Genomic DNA, 23,312 nt, shown 5'->3' on the forward strand with positions numbered 1-23,312 from the left:
AACATAGTGTATCTATGTTTTATTTGCCTTACCCCTTTTCAGGGGCACTACACTTGCACACTGGTGGCAATTTACAGTGTCAATTAACCCACCAACCTGCATGTTTTTGGGATGTGGGAGGAAATTGGAGCACTTCCTCGGAGAAACTCACGTGATGATAGGGAGGACATGCAAACTCCACACAGTCAGCATACAGGTCAGGTCTGAACCCTGGAGCTGTGAGGTAGCACCACCGTGATGCCCCAAGAATAACTGCTGCGCTGACGCTGACCAGGAATCGAACCTGGGTTCCCATGTGGCGAGAACTCTGCCAATGCCTCAGTGCAAAGTTAAACTGAAGCCCCAGATATACTGATGGCCCTTTCCCTGGGAGACACTTGGTGCCCAATGCAAGTCCCATAACTCCCGCTGCACATCTGCAGTCATACTGGTGAGCCAGAGGCTTGTTTCGTGGATTTAAATTCCTGTGCTCTGAAACACCAAATCCCTCTCTCATCAGAATCAGGTTTAATATCACTGGCGTATGTCGTGAAACTGGCTGACTTTGCGGCAACAGTACAATGCAATACATAACAATAGAAAAAACTGAATTACAATGTTCATGGCTTCAATGTCCATTTAGAAAATACATGACAGAGGGGAAGAAGCTGTCCCTGAATCATTGAGTGTGTACCTTCATGGTTCTGTACCTCCTTCCTGACGGTAGCAATGAGAACAAGGCATGATGAGGGTCCTTAATGACCGATGCCGCCTTTTTGAGGCATTGTTCCTTGAAGATGTCTGGAATATTATGGAGGCTATTGACCATGATGGAGATGACTAAGTTTACAACTCTCTGCAGCTTAGCTTGATCCTGTGCAGCAGCCCCCCACCCACCATACCAGACAGTGATGCAGCCATTTAGAATGCTCTCCACGGTACATCTGTAGAAATTTGTGAGTGTTTTTGGTGACAAACCAAATCTCCTCAAACTGCTAATGAAATATTACCACCGTCATGCCTTCTTTGTAGCTGCAACACTCCTCATCAAAGTTGCTGGTGAACGCAGCGGGCCAGGCAGCATCTCTAGGAAGAGGCGCAGTCGACGTTTCAGGCCGAGACCCTTCATCAGGACTAACTGAAGGAAGAGTGAGTAAGAGATTTGAAAGTGGGAGGGGGAGGGGGAGATCCAAAATGATAGGAGAAGACAGGAGGGGGAGGGATGGAGCCAAGAGCTGGACAGGTGATTGGCAAAAGGGATATGAGAGGATCACGGGACAGGAGGTCTGGAGAGAAAGAGAAGGTGGGGGGGACCCAGAGGATGGGCAAGGGGTATAGTCAGAGGGACAGAGGGAGAAAAAGGAGAGTGAGAGAAAGAATGTGTGTATAAAAATAAATAACGGATGGGGTACGAGGGGGAGGTGGGGCATTAGCAGAAGTTAGAGAAGTCGATGTTCATGCCATCAGTTTGGAGGCTACCCAGACAGAATATAAGGTGTTCTTCTGCGTTCTATAAGATGTTGTTTGCGTTCTTTGTAGCTGCATCGATATGTTGGGCCCAGGTTAGATCCTCAGAAATATTGGTACCCAGGAACTTGAAATTGTTCTCTCTCTCCACTTCTGATCCCTCTGTGAGGACTGGTGTGTGTTCCCTCATCTTACCCTTCCTGAAATCCACAATCAGTTTTTTAGTCTTGCTGATGTTGAGTGCAAGGTTGTTGCTGCAGTACCACTCAACTAGCTGGTATATCTCACTCCTGTACACCCTCTCATCTCTATCTGAGATTCCACCAACGATGGTTGTATCATCAGTAAATTTATAGATGGCATCCTAGCCACACAGTCATGGATATAGCAATGGGCTAAGCACACACCCCTGAGGTGCGCCAGTGTTCATTGACAGCGAGGTGGAGATGCTATTTCCGATCTGCACAGATTGTAGTCTTCTGATTAGGAAGTCCATTTGCAGAGGGAGGTACAGAGGACCAGGTTTTGGAGCTTGTTGATTAGAACAAGGGGTACGATGGTGTTAAACGCTGCTGACTTTGAATGCAGAAACAATGTCAAAGTTTACATAAGAAATTGGGAGTAGACCGCTTGACCCAAGATATCTACTTCACTATTCAAAGATTCAAAGTACATTTGTTATCAAAGGATACATAGAAAATGCAACTCTGAGTCTCGTCTTCCTGCAGGCAGCCACAAAACAAAGAAACACCTTGGAACACGTTCAAGAAAACATCAAACACCCAACACAAGAGAAGAGAACAAATTATGCAAACGATTAAAAAGTGGGTGAATGACACATGGAATATCAAACCAGGAGCCCAGTAGTAGTCAGTTTAGCTCAGTATCATGCTGCTAGCCCACTGCAGGCCGCAGGCCACTCTTGGCTGAAGCGTCCCAGTCTGCACTGCACTATTAGGGATAGGTTCAATCTTCTACTGTACCCAGCACTATTGAAATATAGTGAGTGATGGAGGCTCTCGCGATCCCGGTTTTTATTCAATCCTCATACCCACTTTGAACTTTCATTGCTGAGCAAGGGTTGAGGTGTGAAGCATTTAAGTAGTTTATTTTTGTCGCAAGAACTGAGAAACAGTGAAAAACATTGCTCTGCATGCCAAACAAAGAGATCATTCTAAACACAAGTGCAAAGGGAAAAGTAATAACAGAATGCAGAATATAGTGTTACAGTTACAGAGGAAGTGCAGTGCTGCTCATGGAATTGAGACTCAAGACAGCAGAACGATTTTCATAGGTGTAATGAAGAGGTCTTCTGAGAGAACTTGCAGAGTGTCACCACATTCTGGTGGCAGCTTGCACTTTGCTGGCTGATGCCCTGCAACAGACTCAGTCTGCCTCAGGCTCCCGTCCAGCCACGACAATCAGATCACCAATCATGGAGGTCTTACCTCTTGTCGGAGAATCAGAGGTGCAGAGGGTCAGCAACTTTAAATCTGTTGGTGTTATCATTTCAGAGGACCTGCCCTGGGACCAGCATGCAAGGGCAATCACGAAGAAAGCACAGCAGCGCCTCTGCTTCCCTAGGAGTTTGCGAAGGTTTGGCATGACATCTAAAACTTTGACTAACTTCCATAGATGTGTGGTGGAGAGCATATTGACTGGCTGCAACACTGCCTGGTATGGAGATGACCTTGAATGGAAAATCCTGCAAAAAGTAGTGGATCCATCATCAGGGACCCCCACCACCCAGGCCATGCTCTCTTCTCGCTGCCGCCATCGGGAAGGAGGTACAGGTGCCTCAGGACTCACACCAGGTTCTCGAAGAGTTATTACCCCTCACCATCAGGCTCTTGAATCAAAGGGGATAATCTTCACTTGCCCCATCACTGAAATGTTCCCACAACTTATGGATTCACTTTCAAGGACTCTTCATCTCATGTTCTCAATATTTATTATTTATTTATTACTATTCTTTCTTTCTTTTTATATTTTCATAGTATGTTGCCTTTTGCATTCTGGTTGAGTATCCAAGCTGGTGTGGTCTTTCATTGATTCTGTTATGGGTATTATTCTATTATGGATTAATTGAGTATCCCTGCTAGTAAATGAATCTGAGGGTTGTATATGGTGACAAACATGCACTTTGGCAATAAATTTACCTCGAATTTGCACAGTGCGATTGCAGATGACAGTGAAGGTTATCTAAAGATGCAACAGGATCAAGGTGAACTAGGAAAGTTAGCAAGGAAATGGCAGAGGAAATTTAACTCAGACGAGTGCAAAGAGTATTAAGGAGGTTGTCTGGGTGAATGTGCCGGGCCTACTGTTTCTGGGTCTAGAACAATTTTAAATCAGCCGGTATACTGTATGCTTTGTAAAAATGTGTAACAATTCATACCGATCACAGGCTCGTTAGGGCTGAGTGACCGACTTACCAAGAGCTTCCTGCAGTATCCGAATCTCCTGCCTCCATCCTCGCCAGTCAGAACAAAGGAGAAGGTTTCACTGTTGACATAACGATGATAACCCTGGTTACAGCCAACATCAGAGAACATCCCACAGCATTTTGGTGGGCAGGACCTTCACAAGTGTTGAGACACACCATGATAAAGTGTACTTATTGCTCTACTTTCACCGGCCCAAAAGCTGGTCAATTCAAACAGTGCAGCGAATCACTCCTCGGGTTCCAGGGCCCCTCGAGTACACTATTACAATCAGTGGGTTGATCAAATCATTCAGGGGCTCCCAACCTGGGGTCAATGGACCCCTTACTTAATGATATGGTCCAGGGTATAAAAAAGGTTGGGAACCCTTGATGCAGCTTGATGAACAAGTTAGATAACCACTTGGTTAATCCAACTTTTACTGCTACAATATGCAACCTCCTCTTCCATTCCCTCTAATTGACTTTAAGCAGGCTGTGTGCCTCTCTCCTTTCCAATGGCCCATTCCAAGCCTATTGAAACATTCACCTGTGTGAGACTGGGCATGTTCAAACATCAATGTTTTCCAGGATATCCCTCCATATTCCTACCACAAACTGCTGCTCAAAATCAGCCCTTGTATCACCTCAGACAGCCACTCTCCACAGGAGGAAACAAAAGCCCTGTCTCACTCTCCGTCTGGGCATTGATTGTAAAAGTGAGAAAGGCAGGTTGCAGCGCGGTCCGGGCATGCTTGGAATATTATGTGTAGTTCTGTTTGGAGCATTGCAAGGAGCATGTAGAGCGTTTGGAGATGGTGCGGAAAAGGTTCACCAGGATGTTGGCTGGATTAGAGGGTGTTAGCTGAAAGGAGTGTTTGGACAAACTTGGATACATTTCTCCGGAATGACAAAGGGATGACCTGATGGAATTGAAGTGAATGTACAAGGCCTGATTCGAAAATTTGCAGATGATACTAATTAGGTGGTGGTGTAGAAAGTGTGGAAGGTAATGAAAAAATACCAGGAGATCTTGATCATACAGGTATTTGGCTGATTGGCAAATGGTTTCAATTCAGATAAGTATGAGGTATTGCATTTTCGCAGATCAAACTAGGGCAGGATTTATACAGTGAGTGGCAGGGCCCTGGGCAGTGTTATGGGGTTCACTAAAAGTGGTGTCACAGGGGTAGAGAGGTGAGGGTAGTGTGTGGTGTGCTGGCTTTCAGTCAGAAGTTGGGAAGTGATGTTGCAGTTATATAAGACTTCAGCAAGGTTGTACGTGGAGTATTGTGTATAGTTTTCATCATCCCATTACAGGGAAGATGTTATTAAACTAGCAAAAGTGCAGAAAGGATTTATCAAGATGTTGTTTGGGCTGGGGGTCCTGAGTCATGAGAAGAGGGAGTACAGACCAAAACTTTATTCCCTGGAATGCATAAGGTCCCTGACTGGTATAGACGCAGCCTTTTTTCCAGAGGGCGTGATTAAACAAAAAAGTGAGCACAAGTTTAAGATCAGAGGCAAGCGACTTATATAGGGCATCAGGAGCAGCTTTTTCACGCAAAAGGTGGTGCATATTTGGAATGAGCTGCCAGTAATAGTGGCTGAGGTGGCCACATAATCATCATTTGCAAGCCATCTAGGCAAGCACATGGATAGTGATCTGCAGATGCTGGAAATCAAAGCAATACGCACAAAATGCTGGAGGAACTCAGCAGGCCAGGCAGCATCTACCGAAAGGAGTACACAGTCAACGTTTTGGGCCGAGACCCTTCATCAGGATGGCATGGATGAGTTGGGCCGAATGGCCTGTTTCCCTGCTGTACAAGTGTAAATAACATTACAGTAAATATTGATAGGGTACAATTCTGAATCTTTTTTCCAAATCGTAATTGCCAAATACTTAAGGTGAGAGGGGAAAGATTAAAGATATATGAGTCAAGCTTTCTTCTTTAACGTAAAGTGATAGGTGTTCAGAACCCACTGCCGGGGAGGTGGGGGAAGCAGATACAATAGCAACATCTGAGACATTTAGACAGACACACGATTAGCCGTGGAACAGAAGGACATTGGCCATGTGCAAACAGACAAGCATCACATTCGCCAAGAACAGTAGTCCAAAGGACCCCTTCCTGTGCTGTACCGTGCTATACTCTTTGCCAAATGGACGCCAATAAACTCTTCATCAAATGAAGGGCAGGAGCTCATTCCAGTATCCTGACCGATATTTATTCCTATTTTTCACTTTCACCCAGAACTTGCTATGGGCTGGCCTGACTGTAAATGAGAACAGTACACGGTAGGGCTTCTACCAGACCTACCATTAAGTTGTGGCAACTCGGAGGAAATGTGCTGCTCTGTCAAATTCACCACCGGCTGCTGTTGGAATTTCACTGGGCTGCTTTCATGTGACAGGAAAGAGGCCCCATTTTCAAAAACCACCCAGGGTCCCAGGAGCCCAGGAGCCCTACCTGTTCAGGTGGGAAACCGCAGCCCATTCACTGATATCCGGGAAGCAGAATTGTGGGATAGCCTTCAGTCTCTCCTCGGCATCACGAGCTTGCCTTGTTGATTTCTCGAACTGTAACAGACCACGTGAAGAAGCCTCATGAAGCAAACAATGTACACAGCTCAGGATCACCTTGTTCCCCGGCTAAATGCCCCCGCATTCCAGGTGTTGCTCAACTGTGATGAATGTTCCTAGTCCATTGGTAGCACAGCTTACCTAAAAAAATAAAGTAGGTCATCCAGCTCCTCAAGCCTGTTCTGTTGTGCATGGTTAATCATCCTAATTCAGTAGCTTGTTCCAGCTTCCCCCTCCCACCATATTCCTTGAACCTCTCTCGCTCCCAAGAACAATATCCAACTCCTTTGCTTCCCAGTGGCTTTTCCTCATACAAGAGCTCCTCTTAGCTTCGCAACTGCAACAGGCATCACAAAGGTTAGAGGTTGTGGAAAGGTGGGTGGGGAAGAGGAGGCACACTGTGGTGATAGGGGATTCAATAGTTAGGGGAACAGACAGGAGCTTTTGAGGGCAAGAATGAGATTCCTGGATGGTATGTTGCCGCCCGGGTGCCAGGGTCCGGGACATCTCAGATTGAATCTTCCACATTGTTAAGTGGGAGGGTGAACAGCCAGAGGTCGTAGTCCATGTTAGACACAGAAACAGGCTCTTTGGCCCACCTAGTTCATGCTGAATTATTAATCTGCCTAACCCCATCAACCTGCACCTGGACACAGCACTGCATACCTCTCCCATCCACGCACCTATCTAAACTTCTCTGAAATGCTGAAATCCTTAGAACACCTGGAGAATATGTACGGCTCCTTTTCATTGACTACAGCTCTGCCTTTAATACCGTCATTCCAAACAAACTGATTCCTAAGCTCCGGAACCTGGGCCTTAGCACTCAGATCTGCAGCTGGATCTTCAACTTCCTCACAGACAGAACCCAGGCTGTAAAAATAGGGGACAAGCTCTCATCTACAATCACTCTGAGCACCGGAGCCCCACAAGGCTGTGTACCCAGCCCCCTGCTGTACTCACTGTACACCCATGATTGTGTAGCCAAGTTTCCTTTGCACTCTATATATAAGTTTGCTGATTACACCACAATTGCAGGCCGTATCTTGGGTAATGATGAGTTTGAGTACAGAGAGGAAATTAAGAACCTGGTGGCATCTTCCTTAAGAAAGCTTGTGGGGTGTTAGCTTTCATAAATCGAGGGATAGAGTTTAAGAGTCACGAGGTAATGATGCAGCTCTATAAAACTCTGGTTAGGCCACACTTGGAGTACTGTGTCCAGTTCTGGTCACCTCACTATAGGAAGGATGTGGAAGCGTTGGAAAGGGTACAGAGGAGATTTACCAGGATGCTGCCTGGTTTAGAGAGTATGGATTATGATCAGAGATTAAGGGAGCTAGGGCTTTACTCTTTGCAGAGAAGGAGGATGAGAGGAGACATGATAGAGGTGTACAAGATAATAAGAGGAATAGATAGAGTGGATAGCCAGCGCCTTTTCCCCAGGGCACCACTGCTCAATACAAGGGGACATGGCTTTAAGGTAAGGGGTGGGAAGTTCAAGGGGGATATGAGAGGAAAGTTTTTTACTCAGAGAGCGGTTGGCACGTGGAATGCACTGCCTGAGTCAGTGGTGGAGGCAGATACACTAGTGAAATTTAAGAGACTACTAGACAGGTATATGGAGGAATTTAAGGTTGGGGTTATATGGGAGGCAGGGTTTGAGGGTCGGCACAACAATGTGGGCTGAAGGGCCTGTACTGTGCTGTACTATTCTATGTCCTATGTTCTATGGTACGAAGACAATAACCTATCCCTCAAGGTCAGCAAGGCGAAGGAATTGGTTGTTGACTTCAGAAAGAGTAGCGGACCACACGACCCCACTTACATCGGTGGTGCACAAGTGGAACAGGTCAAAAGCTTTAAGTTCCTTGGGGTCAATATCACAAATGATCTGACTTGGTCCAACCAAGCAGAGTTCCCTGCCAAGAAGGCCCATCAGCACCTTTACTTCCTGAGAAAGCTAAAGAAATTTGGCCTGTCCCCTAAAACCCTCAATAATTTTTATAGATGCACCGTAGAAAGCATTCTTCTAGGGTGCATCACAACCTGGTATGGAAGTTGTCCTGTCCAAGACCGGAAGAAGCTGCAGAAGATCGTGAACACGGCGCAGCACACCACACAAACCAATCTTCCGTCCGTGGACTCACTTTACACCGCACGCTGTCGGAGCAGTGCTGCCAGGATAATCAAGGACACGACCCATCCAGCCAACACACTTTTCGTCCCTCTTCCCTCCGGGAGAAGGCTCAGGAGCTTGAAGATTCATACGGCCAGATTTGGAAACAGCTTCTTTCCAACTGTGATAAGACTGCTGAACGGATCCTGACCCGGATCTGGGCCATACCCTTCAAATATCCGGACCTGCCTCTCAGTTTTTTTGCACTACCTTACTTTCCCTTTTCTATTTATGATTTATAAATTAAATTTTTAATATTTACTATTGATTTGTACTCCAGGGAGTGCAAAGCGCAGAATCGAATATCGCTGTGATGATTGTACACGCTAGTTTCAATTGTTTGGCAACAATAAAGTAAAGTAAAATTGCACCCACCTCCACCACTTCTGCTTTCAGGTCGTTCCTCACTCTCACCACTCTGCGTTAAATTCCCCCAAGTGCTTCCCTGAAACATTCCACCTTTCACCGTTAACCCATGACCAACCTCTCGTTCTAATCTCACCCAACCCCAGTGGAAAAAGCCTGCTTGCATTTATCCTGTCTATACCCCTCAATTTTGTACATCTCTATCAAATCTCCTCTCAGTCTTCTATGTTCTAGGGAATGAAGTCTTAACCTGCTCAATCCTTCCCTATAATTCAGGTCCTCAAGTCCTGGCAACATCCTTGTACGTCTTCTCTTTACTCTTTCATTCTTTTTGACTTCTTTCCTGTAGGTAGGTGACTAAAAACTGCACAAAATACTTCAAATTAGACATCACCGATGTCTTATACAACTTCAACATAACATCCCAACTTCTGAACTCAATACTTCGATTTCCGAAGGCCAACGTGTCTAAAGCTTTCTTTACCACCCAGCTACCTGTGACACCACTTTCAAGGAATTATGGATCTGTATTCCCAGATCCCTGTTTTACCTCACTCCTCACTGATCACTGTGTAAGACCTACTCTGACTTGTCTTCCCAAAGTGCAACATTTCACACGTCTGCAATGAATTGTCATTTTTCAGACCATTTTTCCAGTGGTCCATATCCCACTGAGGGCTTTGATAGTCTTTCTCATTGTCCACTACACCCCCAATCTTGGCATCATCCGCAAAACTATTGATTCAGTTTATTACATTACTATCCAGATACTTGACATAGATGACAGACAACAACAGACCCAGCACTGATACCTGTGGCACTCAATTGGGCACAGGCCTCCAGTCAGAGAGGCAATATCTACTACCGTTCCCTGGCTTTCCCGCAAAGCCAATATCTAATCCAATTTAGACCATAAGACATAGGACCAGAATTAGGCCATTTGGCCCATTAAGTCTGCTCCACCATTTCATCATGGCTGATTCATCTTTCCCCCTCCTCAGCACAACTCATCGGCTTTCTCCCCATAACCTTTGATGTCGTATCTAATCAAGAACCTATCAGTCCCTGCCTTAAATACACCCAATGACCTGGTCTCCACAGCTGTCTGTGGTAACATATTCCACAAATTTACCATCTTCTGGCCAAAGAAATTTCTCCACATCTCTGTTTTAAATGGACGCCCCTCTATGCTGAGGCTGTGCCCTCTTGTCCTAGACTCCCCCACCATGGGAAACATCATTTCCACATCTACTCTGTCTAGGCTTTCAACATATGAGTGGTTTCAATGAGATCTCCAACACCTCCCCATCCTTCAGAATTCCAGCGAGTGCAGATCCAGAGCCATCAAACATTCCTCAAATGATAACTGTTTCATTCCCAGAATCATCCTTGTCAACCTCCTCTGAACCCTCTCCAATGCCAGCACATTTTTTCTAAGATGAGGAGCTCAAGACTGTTCACAATAGTTAAGGAGAGGCCTCATCAGTGCCTTATAAGGCCTCAGCATCACATCCCTGCTCTTGTATCCCAAATTTCTTGAAATAAATGCCAACATGGTGTGACGAGAATACACATAGATAAGATGTTAGCTGTCCTGTGTGATCAGCAGTTGGTCTGCCACCTGTCCTCAAGAGAGAGATAAGGGACACAATGAAACAGCACCTGGAGATGTGTAGAGAGCTGTCTGGAGCGGCTCCCCCTTTGAACCCTGAACTGTTTGAAGTGATGGACAGGCGATACCCCAGCAGGGGGATAAAAAGGGACAGGTTCGCTAAGGCAAGACACACACGACACCCGAGGTAACGAGACCCTGGAAGCGATGAGCCTCTCACGAGTAGGTGGGAAGTACTGGACAACGCACAGGGTGGAAAGGTACGATCAGCGGGAACCCGGTGTGTGTCCGCCCTTGCCTGGGTGCTGGGTTCACTGCAGAGGGTCGACCGCATCTGGAGGAGGGGTCACAGTCGGTGACCTCAGGTGACATCACCAAGGACCCGCCCAAAAGCTGCTTGTGAGAAATATCGCCGGTCTGTGAGTGAAGCCGTGTCTGAATGATCAGTTGTTCCCGTTCTCTCTCTCTCTCTCCCCCACGTTGTCCATCGCCATGGCAACGATTACTGCGAACTGAACTACTAAATTGGACTGAACTTTGAGTCACTTTGAAATTTGGTCATTTACCCCTAGACAACGATAGAGCTTGATTGATGCTGTTATCTTAATTCTGTGCACATGTGTGTTTATCATTGCTAAACTGTTGCATTTATTATCCTTTCGATTACTGTGTTGCTTGTTTCTTTAATAAAACTTTCTTAGTTCTAGTAATCCAGACTCCAACTGAGTGATCCATTTCTGCTGGTTTGGCAACCCAGTTACGGGGTACGTAACAATGGCATTTGCCTTCCTCACCACCGACTCAACCGGCAAGTTAACCTTTAGGATATTCTGCACAAGGACTCCCAAGTCCCTTTGCATCTCAGATTTTTGGATTTTCTCCCCATTTAGAAAATAGTCCACACATTTATTTCTACTACCAAAGTGCGAGACCATGCATTTTCCAACATTATACTTCATTTACTATTTTCTTGCCCATTCTCCTAATCCTTCTGCAGTCTTCCTGTTTTGTTAATACCACCTGCCCCTCCACCAGTCTACGTATCATCTGCAAACTTGGTAACAAAGCCCTCTATTTGATCATCTAAATCATTGATAAAGAGCATAAAAAGAAGTGGTCCCAACACCGACCCCTGCAGAACACCATTAGTCACTGGCAGCCTACTGGAAAAGGATCTTTTTATTCCCACTCGCTGCCTCCTACCAATCAGCCAATGCTCTAATCAAGACAGTAACTTTCCGGTAATACCATGGGCTCTTAACTTAGTAAGCAGGTGTGGCACCTTGTCAAAAGCTTTCTGAATGTCCAAATATACAACATCTAATGCATCCCCTTTATCCATCTTACTTATAATCTCCTCAAAGAATTCCAACAGGTTTGGCAGGCAAGATGTCTCCTTAAAGAAACCATGCTGACTTTGTCCTATCTTGTCCTGTGTCACCAAGTGCTCACTCCATAACCTCATCCTCAGCAATTGACTCCAACATCTTTCCAACCACTGAGGTCAGGCTAACTGGTCTATAATTTCCTTTCTGCTGTCTTCCTCCTTTCCTAAAGAGTGGAGTGACATTTACAATTTTTCAGTCCTCTGGCACCATGCTGGAGTGCAATGATTTTTGAAAGATCATTACTTATGTCTCCACAATCTCTACCATTACCTGTTTCAGAACCCTAGGGTGCAGTACATCGGGTCCAGGTGATTTATGTACCCTTAGGTCTTTCAGCTTTTTGAGCACCTTACCCTGTGCACTCACTTCTCTTCCTTCACACACTACAACATTGGGCACACTGCTAGTGTCTTCCACAGTGAAGACTGATGCAAAATACTCATTTAGCTCATCTGCCATCTTCTTGTCCCCCGTTATCTCTTCAGCTCATTTTCTAGTGGTCCTATATCCACTCATACTTGAAAAAGTTTTTACTATCCATTTGATATTGTTTACTAGCTTGCTTTTCCCTCCAAATGATTCTTTTAGTTACTCTCTGTAGGTTTTTAACAGCTTCCCAATCCTCTATCTTCCCACTAATTTTTGCTTTGTTGTATGCCCTCTCTTTTGCTTTTATATTAGCTTTGACTTCCCTTATGCTATTTCATCATTTGAGTATTTCTTCATTTTTGGAATACATCTGTGCTGTACCTACCTTATATTTCCCAGAAACTCATGCCATTGCTGATCTGCTGTCATCCCTGACAATATCTCCTTCCAATTTACTTTGGCCAACTCCTCTCTCATACCGCTGTAATTTCCTTTACTTCACGGAAATACTGCTACATCAGACTTTACTTTCTCCCTATCAAGTGGAACTCAATCATATTGTGATCACTGTCTACTAAGGGTTCTTTTACCTTAAGCTTCCCAATAATCTCCATTTCAGTACATTACACCCAGTCCAGTATAGCTGATCATCTAGCAGGCTCAATGACAAGTCGTCTCGTAGGCATTCAACAAACTCTCTCTCGAGACCGATTGCCAACATAATTTTCCCAATAGACCTGCATGTTAAAATCTCCCATGACTAGCATAACATCACCCTTTTGACTCGCCTTTTCTATTTCCTGTTGTAATCTGTGGTCCACCTTCCAGCCACTATTGGGAGGCCTGTATATAATTGCCATCAACATCCTTTTACCCTTGCAGTTTTCTAACTCAACCCACAAGGATTTAACGTCTTCGGATCCCATGTCATATCTTTCTACTGATTTGATGCTATTCTTTACCAGCAAAGCAATGCCACCCCCTCTGCCGACCTTCCTATACCCCCAATCCAATGTGTAACCCTGGACATTCAGCTCCCAACTACAACCATCCTTCAGCCACAATTCAGTGAGGGCCACAATGTCATACCTGACAACCTGTAATAAAGGAACAAGATCATCCACCTTATTTCTTATACTCTGTGCACTGAGATATAACACTGAGTAATGTATTCTGCATCCCTAGTGTACTGATAATCACCCTGCTGGTTGCAGTTTTGTCCTATCATCTGCTTGCCCTTCCTGACAGTCTGACGGCACGCTATCTTTGCTTTTTTACCATCTCCCCTATCCTGCATCCCTTCACTCATGTTCCCATCCTCCTGCCAAATTAGATAAATCCCTCCCAACAGCTCTAACAACCCTGCTCACGAGAATATTGGTCCCTCCCCTCCTTGTTCAGGTGCAACCGGTCACTTTTGTACAGGTCATACCTCCCCCAGAAGAGATCCCAATGATCCAAGAACCTGAAGCCCTTCTCCCTGCACCAGCTTCTCAGCCACACATTTATCTGCATTTATCCTGTTTCTACTCTCACTGGTGCGTGGTACAGGCAGCAATGCAGAAATTACTACCCAGGAGGTCCTGCTTCTTAGCTTTCTGCCCAGCTTTCTAAATTCTCTCTTGGGGATCTCTTTGCTTTTCCTTCCTTTGCCATTGGTACCAATATGTAGCAGGATATGTGGCTGCTCTTCCTCCAAAATGTTGTGGACACGATCCGAGACGTCCCTGACCCTGGCACCTGGGAGGCAACATACCATTCGGGTGTCCTGTTCACGTCCACAGAATCTCCTGTCTGTTCCTCTGACTACTGAGTCCCCTATCACTACCGTTCCCCTCTTCTCCCTCTTTCCCTTCTGCTACATGGACCCATGCTCAGTGCCAGCAGCCTGGTCTCTGTGGCATTCCCCTCGGAGGTCATCCCCCACAACAATATCCAAAATGGTAACCCAATTTACTACTTCATCTTGAAATACCTTCTTGACCAACCTCCCGCAGGACCTTATTATAGGCCTTGCTAAAGTCCGTGTAGATATGCCTTCATCAACATCTCTGGTAACTTCCTCAAAAAACTCTAGGTTTGGTTAGATATGACCGACCATGCACAATGGCTTCTGCCACTCTTTCCAAATACTTCCATTTCCAGTCTCTTACAACATCTTCCAATAACTTTCCCAGTACTGATGTGACACGCAGTGGCCTACAATTTCACGGCTTATTCTTCGAGCCTTTCTTAAACAAGAAAACAACATTAGCTATCCCCCAGTCCTCTGACACCTCACCCGTAGCTAAGGATATTTAAAATCTCTCAGCTAGAGCCCCTGCAGTTTCAGTACTAGCCTCCCACAAGGTTCAAGGGATCATAGTGGCAGGCACTGGGGATTTATCCATCATAATTTGCCCCAAGACAACAAATACCTCCTCCTTTGTAACCTGTATATGGTTCATGACCACGCTGCTGCTTTGCCTCATTTCATTCGATTCTGTGTCTGCCTCCCGAGTCAATACAGATGCAAAAAATCCATTTACGATCTCCCCCATCCCTTTTGGCTCCATTCATGCATATTTGCCAGAGCCTTTTTGATACCATCAAAGCTGGTCCTTCTCTGATCTAGAATCTTAACCAGAGGACCAGGAATACCCTTCCTCTTTCTGGCCTCACTCGCACATGGCATGGGTAGTAATTCTGAGATCACAACAATTGAGGGCCTGTCCTTCAAATTAGCACCCAACTCTCTTTGTAGAACCTCGTCACCCATCCTCCCCATATCACTGGTACCATTACCGACTGCTCCCCTGGCTGCTCTCCTTCCCACTTATGAATGCTGTGGACTCAACCTGACATGTCCCATACCCTGGCATCTGGGAGGCAATGTCCACAGACCCTCCCTTCTGTTCCCCTAACCACTGAATCCCGTATCACTACACCTGGCCTCTTCTCCCCCATTCCCTTCTGAGCCACAGAGACAGATCCAGTGGCAGAGACCAGACCGCTGTGGCCTTTAGCTGCTAGATCAATCCCCCTCACTCCCAACGGTATCCAAAGTAATATACCTGTCGCGGGGGGAACGGCCACAGGTTTACTCTGCACTGGCTGCCTATCCCCTCCCCCCCCCCCGCCCCCGACAGCTACTCATGGCCAGCTGCTATTCTGTCAGCTCTAGCCAATAATTGGATTTTCTTTCCTTCTTTGCTGTAGGCCATCATCAAGCAATGAACAGTTTCCATTTTCACAGGCATTTCTAGTTGAGTTAGCCCGCAAGTTGGAAAATAGAGAACTATCACTCGATTTGGTAAAAACGCCTTCACAGTATCGTAATGAATGGCATCAACAGAGCACGAGACTGATAAAGAACAATTGCTAAAGGCAGAGAAACAGAGAAAATTGGTCCTGCCGTTCACGGGAAGGAAACATGTACCAGTTGCAAGAAAAAGTTTGTGAACCCTTTATAATTATCTGGTTCTCTGCTCATAAAATGCAGTCACATCTTCATCTAAGTCACAAACAGACAAGCACAATCTGCCTGAACTAATAACATGCAAACATTCATATTTCTTCTCATCAATACTAAGTACACCATTTAAATAATCACAGTCTAGGTTCGAAAAGAATGTGAACCTCTGGGGTAATGCTTTCTACAAAAGCTATTTGGAGTCAGGTGTTCCAATCATTGAGATGAGATTGGAGGTGTAGGGTGTGGAGGTGCCCTGCCCTATAAAAAGACACACAAGGTCAAGTTACTGACGCAGCCTGCTCTTCTCAAGAAAGATCTGCTTATGTGCACCATGCCTCGACCAAAACTTTCAGAGGACCTTAGAAGAATTGTAAAGATGTGTGTAGCTGGAAAAGGCTACAAAAGCATTTCTAAAGACCTGAGTGTTAATCAGTCCACAGTAAGAGAAATTGTCTACGTATGGAGGAAACTCAGTAATGTTGCTACTCTCCCTAGGAGTGGGCATCCTCCAAAGATCACACCAAGAGCTCAATGTGCAATGCTGAAGGAGGTGAAAAAGAACCCAAAGGTAACAGCAAAAGACCTGCAGAAATCTCTAGAACTTGCTAAAGTCTCTGTTCATGTGTCCACTATAAGAAAAACACTGAACAAGAATGGTGTTCATGGAAGGTCACCATGGAGGAAACCACTGCTCTCCAAAAATAAAAACACAAAATTGCTGCACGTCTCAAGGTTGCAAAGACCACCTGGATGTTCCACAATGCTTCTGGGACAATGTTCTGTGGACAAATGAGACAAAAGTTGCACTTCTTGGCAAAAATGCTCACTGCTATGTTTGGAGGGAAAAGGGCACTGCACACCAACATCAAAACCTCATCCCAACTGGTGGAAGGAGCATCATGGTTTGGGGCTGCTTTGCCGCCTCAGGGCCTGGACAGCTTGCAAATCAGTGAGGGAACAATGAATTCAAAATTGTATCAAGACATTTAACAGGACAATGTCAAGAGTAGCTGACAGGGTAGAATGTCACCTGAAGCTTAACAGAAGTTGGGTGATGCAATAAGACAATGATCCGAAACAAAATGGTTTAAAAAGAAGAAAAAGAAGAAAATTTATGTTTTAGAAAGGCTAAGTCAGAGTCCAGACCTTTCCCCAATTGAGATGCTGTGGCACAGTCATGCAAAATATCCTAGAAATACTGATGAACTGAAACAGTTTTGTATGGAGGAATGGTAAAATATTCCTCCTCGCTGTTGTGCAAGTTTTATCATCTGCTGCAGGAAACATTTGGTGGAGGTTATTGATGCTAAAGGAGGTTCGACCAGTTAGTAAATACAAGGGTTTACATAATTTTTCCTGCCAGGACTGTGAATGATTAAACAATGTGTTCAATGAAGACATGAAAAGTACAATTGTTTGTGTGTCATCAGTTTAAACAGATTGTGTTTGTCTATTATTGTGACTTAGAGGAAGATCGCACCACATTTTATGAGTAACAAATGAGAAAACCAGGTAATTGTGAAGGGTTCACAAACTTCTTCTTACAACTGTACATCAAATTTTTGAAATTAGCAATATTACGGGAGCTTGTTCGATTGTAGGTGGTTCTGTAGGTCAGGTGTTTTACCTGGAACTGGCCTACATCCCCAAGGTGTTAAAACTGAAGATTAAGGTACACTCTATTTTCAATGTCTGGAGGTGGGCTATTTCTGTGATTTTGATAATGACAGGAGAACAATGGTGGCAAATCTCATCAGTAAACCTTAAGAAGGTGAAATGGAAGACCTGTAACACCAGACAGAACCAAAATGGTAGTCAGGACCAAGACAGGGTCCTAACCCTTTAGAGTCAGATACTGTAGTCATTCAAACCAGGTAGAGTGTGTGCTAACAGCACAGGTATAGCAGAAATAGGTGGTAGTTGGTCATATGAGCAGGTAGTGAATATTACAAGCCCGGGTTAGGTAACCACTGATGCAAGGCAGACAATCTGTGAAGAATATTGATAATGGCCGGGGTTATTAATGTAAAGAATATGCCAGGCAATGGCAAACCACTTCTGTAGAAATATTTGCCAAGAACAGTCATGGTCATGGAAAGACCATGATCGGCCACATCACAGGACAAGGCACATAATGAATGAACAATGGCAGAAAGAGGCCAGAATAGGCTAAGCTGGTTAAAACAGTACAAACTTTGGGGGGCGGCGGGGGGGGGGGGAGCGGATTCACTGAGTGCCAGATTAAATATGTAAGAATAATTAGTGCTCTACGGTGCCAATTGGTCTGAGTGAAGGAGAACATGTCCCAGTCCAATAGTTTTCTGACCTCAGAGCAAGGGAACGCAGGCCTGATCCTTCACTGTACTGACCTCAGAGCAAGGGAACGCAGGCCTGATCCTTCACTGTACTGACCTCAGAGCAAGGGAACGCAGGCCTGATCCTTCACTGTACTGACCTCAGAGCAAGGGAACGCAGGCCTGATCCTTCACTGTACTGACCTCAGAGCAAGGGAACGCAGGCCTGATCCTTCACTGTACTGACCTCAGAGCAAGGGAACGCAGGCCTGATCCTTCACTGTACTGACCTCAGAGCAAGGGAACGCAGGCCTGATCCTTCACTGTACTGACCTCAGAGCAAGGGAACGCAGGCCTGATCCTTCACTGTACTGACCTCAGAGCAAGGGAACGCAGGCCTGATCCTTCACTGTACTGACCTCAGAGCAAGGGAACGCAGGCCTGATCCTTCACTGTACTGACCTCAGAGCAAGGGAACGCAGGCCTGATCCTTCACTGTACTGACCTCAGAGCAAGGGAACGCAGGCCTGATCCTTCACTGTACTGACCTCAGAGCAAGGGAACGCAGTGCCAGTTCAGAATTACACTGACCTCGCATTGAAATACAGGTTTCAGCTGGGGATCTTGGAAATATTCCCTGATGATTTGGATGTGGTTACTTGCAGCAAAAACAGGATTGCTTGGAAAGTATACGCAACAATGTGGGTGAGCTTTCATGATGTCATTCATAAATGTATGCGCACAGCGTGCAAATCCGTCTTACCTTACTTGGGAACTGCTGCGTGACCTGCGGCTCATAAGTGTTGGAGGGAGCTTTCTTCCGAAGAGACACCACCACAAAGTACTCAAAAAGCTGCTGCTCCTGCAACTCGATTAAATCTCGTTCGAGAGTCTGGTAACGTGTGTTCCTTTTCAACGTGGAATGTACATACACCAGGCGCTGGCTGTGTGCTGCGAACATCAAAACCAGAAGGGTTACTTTACTCACACATGGAAAAGCACTGCACTGATATCAAATGAGAGAAACTTGTTTCAGGATGAGTTGAGAGGTTCCAATGGAGAATAATGTATTAAATGGAACAGAGCTACCTTCAGCTAGCACAGTGACAGTGAAATTCAGGGGCTGGGTTAACAGGGTGACATACAGTGCCAATAAAAAGTATTCACCCCCCCCCCCAAGAGTTTTTCTGTTTTACAGTTTTACAACATTAAATCACTGTGCACCCAACGACTGTTGCCTGGGTGCTTCATCAGTCGCAGCTTTATGGGAGAGTGGCAAAGAGAAAGCCACTGTTGAAAAAAACTCTCATGAAATCTTGGCTCAAGTTTGTCAGGAGGCATGTCGGAGATTCTGAAATCAGCTGGAAGAAGTTTCTATGGTCTGATGAAACCAAAATTGAGCTTTTTGGCCATCAGACTAAACGCTATGTTTGCTATAAGCCAAACAACACACATCAACAAAACAGACCATCTCTACTGTGAGGCATGATGGTGGCTGCATCATGCTGTGGGGATGCTTCACTGTAGCAGGCCCTGGAAGGCTTATGACATTAGAGCGTAAAATGAATGCAGCAAAATACAGGAAAATCCTGGAGGAAAACCTGATGCAATCTGCAAGAGAACTGCGACTTGGGAGAAGATTTGTCTTCCAGCAAGACAATGACCCCAAGCACAAAGCCAAAGCTACACAAGAATGGCTTAAAAACAACAAAGTTAATGTCGTGGAGTTGACAAGTCAAGAGTCCAACCTCAATCCAATTGAGAATTTGTGGCTGGACATGAAAAGGGCTGTTCACTCATGATTCCCATGCAATCTGACAGAGCTTGAGCAGTTTTGTAAAGAATGGGGAAGAAGTTGCAGTGTCCAGATGTGCAAAGCTGATAGAGACCTATCCACACAGACTCAAGGCTGTAATTGCTACCAAAGGTGCATCTACTAAATACTGACTTGAATACTTAAGCAATTACTTTGCATTTTCTTAGTAATTAATTTAGATAATTTAGTAGAGATTAGATTTCTCTTTGACATGCAAGTCTTTTTCTGTTGATCTGTGTCAGCAAAGCCAAATTAGATCCACTGTGATTCAATGCTGTAAAACAATAAAACATGAAAACTTCCGGGGGTGGGGGGTGGTGAATGCTTTTTATGGCACTGTTCGAGTGCAGAATTACGTGTCAGCAGGAACAACATACGTGCATTGTAGCATGAGTGGATGGATTCTACACCAGAACAGACCAGATTTAAAACACAGCCATTGCTGCTTTATCACCAATGTCAGAAGCCCAACTCAGCTGTGTCAATGACACCCTTTAAAATTGCTGTACCTCACCAAAGGTTCTATCAGAACGTGGGAGGAGGCTATCCACTCCACTACTATTCAATATTATTATGGGTGACCAGCCAAAAATCAGTACCCTGTGCCTGAATCAGAATCAGGTTTAAAATCACTGGCATTATTGTGAAATTTGTTGTTTTGCAGTGGCAGTAAATTGCAATACTCAATAAGTGAAAAATAAAACACAATAATATATAAATAAAATTAAAGTAGTGCAAAAAGAGAGCAAAAAAAAAAGTGGACTCGTGCTCATGGGTTCATTATCCATTCAGAAATCTGACGGTGAAGGGGAAGAAGCTGTCCCCGGAATACTCAGTGTGTGTCCTCAGGTTTTTTTTGTAACTTCTCCCTGATGATGGCAATGAGAAGAGGGCATGTCCTGGGTGATGGGGGTCCTTAATGATGGATGCAGCCTTATTGTGGCATTGCTTTTTGAAGGAGTCCTCGATGCTGGGGAGGCTAGTGCCCTTGATGGAGCAGGCTGAGTTTACAATTTTCTGCAAATTTTTCCCAATCCTGTGCGGTGGTGATGACACTCCATACCAGACGGTGATGCAACCAGTTAAAATGCTCTCCACGGGTACACCTGTAGAAATTTGAGAATCTTTGGTGACATACCAAGTCTCCTCAAACGCCTAATGAAATACAACCACTTTTGTGCCTTCTTTGTAACTGTATCAATACGTTAGACCCAGGATAGAGCTTCAGAGATGTTGACACCCATCAGCTTGAAACTGCTCAGCTTTTCCGCTTCTGATACCTCGAAGAGGACTGGTGTATGTTCTCCTGACTTCCACTTGCTGAAGTCCACAATCATTTCCTTGGTTTTATTGATACTGAGTGCAAGGTTGTTTTTTTTTTGGTATCACTCAACTAGCTGATCTATCTCACTCCTGTATGCCTCCTCGTCACCAGCGGAGATTGGGCCAATAGTCGTGCTGTTGGCAAATTTATAGCTGGCATTTGAGTGTGCCTTGCCACACAGTCATGGGTATAGACAGAGTAGAGCAGAGGGCTAAGCACACATCATTGAGGTGTACCAGTGTTGATTGTCAGTGAGGAGGAGATGTTATTACTGATCTGCACAGGTGTGGTCTCCTGGTGAGGAAGTCAAGGGTCCAGTTGCAGAGGGAGGAACAGGGGCCCAGGTTTTGGAGCTTGTTGATTAGTACTGAGGGTATGGATGTGTTGAATGCCGAGCTGTAGTCAATAAACAGCAAGCAGTAGGTATTCCTATTGTCAAGGTGATGGAATGCTGAGAGGAGCTGTGAGATTGCATTCGTGGTAGATCTATCATGGTGACAGGCTAACTGCAACCGATCTAGGTCCTTGCTTAGGCAGGTGTTCACTCTGGCCATGACCAAATCGCTCAAAGCACTTCAGCACAGTAAATGTGAGTACTACAGGGTGATAGTCATTCAAGCAGCTCACCCTGCTGTTCTTGGGCACTGGTATGATTGTCGCCCTTTCTAGAGGACAGAAGATGGCGCCAGTGAACAATGCAACCAATGACGACATCCTTCAGACACTTCACAAAACTACTTTAGAATGAAAGTTGGTCCCTAGACATGAAGCCTGGGACAGCCAGGGCAGGCCCACATCCTCAGACTCAGTTCAAAACATAGCAGAGTAAACATCATCGAGCCCCCCAAGATACCAAGCCCACAGCCTCAGCACAGTGAAGAGTGGAGTAAATGTCATGGAGCTGTGAGCAGAACTGGCCCAACCTTCACCTCTGGTCCTGAAACTCTCCCTTTTCAACCCATCTGGCCTGTTGTTTAAACCTTCCAAACATCGTGTCATTCCTCCAAGACCCAGGCTTTGTTGCATCGATACACTCTGGGCCTAGACCCCCATTGCCACGATTCAGACTGTACCTGACCTTTCCAAACCAGCCCAGTGCTTAGATCGACCAAACCTCGCTCTTGGTTTAGGTGGATGGGCCTTGAATCTGCCTCAACCTCACCCCACCTTCTCCTCGAACATACCTCAACCTTGCCCCATGCCCGCACAAGGTTGACCCTCGAGTCAGCCTTGCCTTTGTTCACCACTTCATTGTTTATGGCAATCGTTTACCACAGTGTTTTTTTACATAAGTGTTATTAATAAAGTATTTAGTTGTATTTCTTTTCGTGTATCTACTCTATCCTTTAAACTTTGGAGTCCAAGATTATCTTAGATTAGGTAGTAGTTCCCCAGTCTCTCCTGAAAACTTATTTCTCCAGTTTCCAGAACAAAGTTGGATGGTCAATCGCCAAAGATCTGAAATAGTTTGGATCTGCTTGGAGATGGCTTAGGGTTACTATCGCTCCATGAGGTGTTCATGCTAATTTGACTCCTTGCCCTCTGTACATTATAAAATCATCGAGGGTCAGGATAAGAAAATCCTAAAACAGGAAAAATGTTGGAATATGAGAGGTTTGTAAAAATGAAAGGTTCAGCTCTTAGTTGGCCTGCATCAGTGAACTTCAGGAATGTTGTAAATCTGTGCCAGGTCAGAGGGATACTAACCATGTGGAATAATATACTGTCTGCCAACTTGTTTCATTCGAAAGGAAAGTAGGTTATAAGTCATCTGCCCTCAGCAGCTTATCTTAGACACTGGAAGGATAAGGAAACCAACGCAGACGTCCCCTCCAAAGCTGTCATTAGCAGTGTTCTGGCCCTTATTCTGCTCAGTGACTTACATTGGGCAGGGCATGTGGTTTGCATGCGTGATCCTGGACCACTGGAACATGCACTCGAGTCTGACCTCTGTCATGGTAAGAGATTAGTCGGTGGACAGAGTGAAGACTGAAGGATGAGCTCAGTGGCTATATTTTATTAGAGGTATGAGGAAATTTGGCATTTCACCAAAGACTC

The 23,312-nt window shown here is 45.2% G+C and overlaps 1 protein-coding gene across 3 annotated transcripts in view; it reads right to left on the reverse strand.

Moving 5' to 3' along the window:
- The window catches only part of LOC134344219 (DENN domain-containing protein 2C-like), a 164,791-nt gene that overhangs the window by 33,712 nt on the left and 107,767 nt on the right, over positions 1 to 23,312 (reverse strand). For all 3 annotated transcript variants that reach the window (XM_063043651.1, XM_063043650.1, XM_063043652.1), the window contains exons 9-11: positions 18,878 to 19,065; positions 6,343 to 6,452; positions 3,882 to 3,951 (exon numbers count right to left, since the gene is read on the reverse strand). In XM_063043651.1, the coding sequence (XP_062899721.1) occupies positions 3,882 to 3,951; positions 6,343 to 6,452; positions 18,878 to 19,065 (368 nt within the window). The remainder of the gene's footprint in view (positions 1 to 3,881; positions 3,952 to 6,342; positions 6,453 to 18,877; positions 19,066 to 23,312) is intronic.

The sequence above is a fragment of the Mobula hypostoma genome, chromosome 3 (assembly GCF_963921235.1).
Source record: "Mobula hypostoma chromosome 3, sMobHyp1.1, whole genome shotgun sequence".
NCBI classification, from domain to species: Eukaryota; Metazoa; Chordata; class Chondrichthyes; order Myliobatiformes; family Myliobatidae; genus Mobula; species Mobula hypostoma.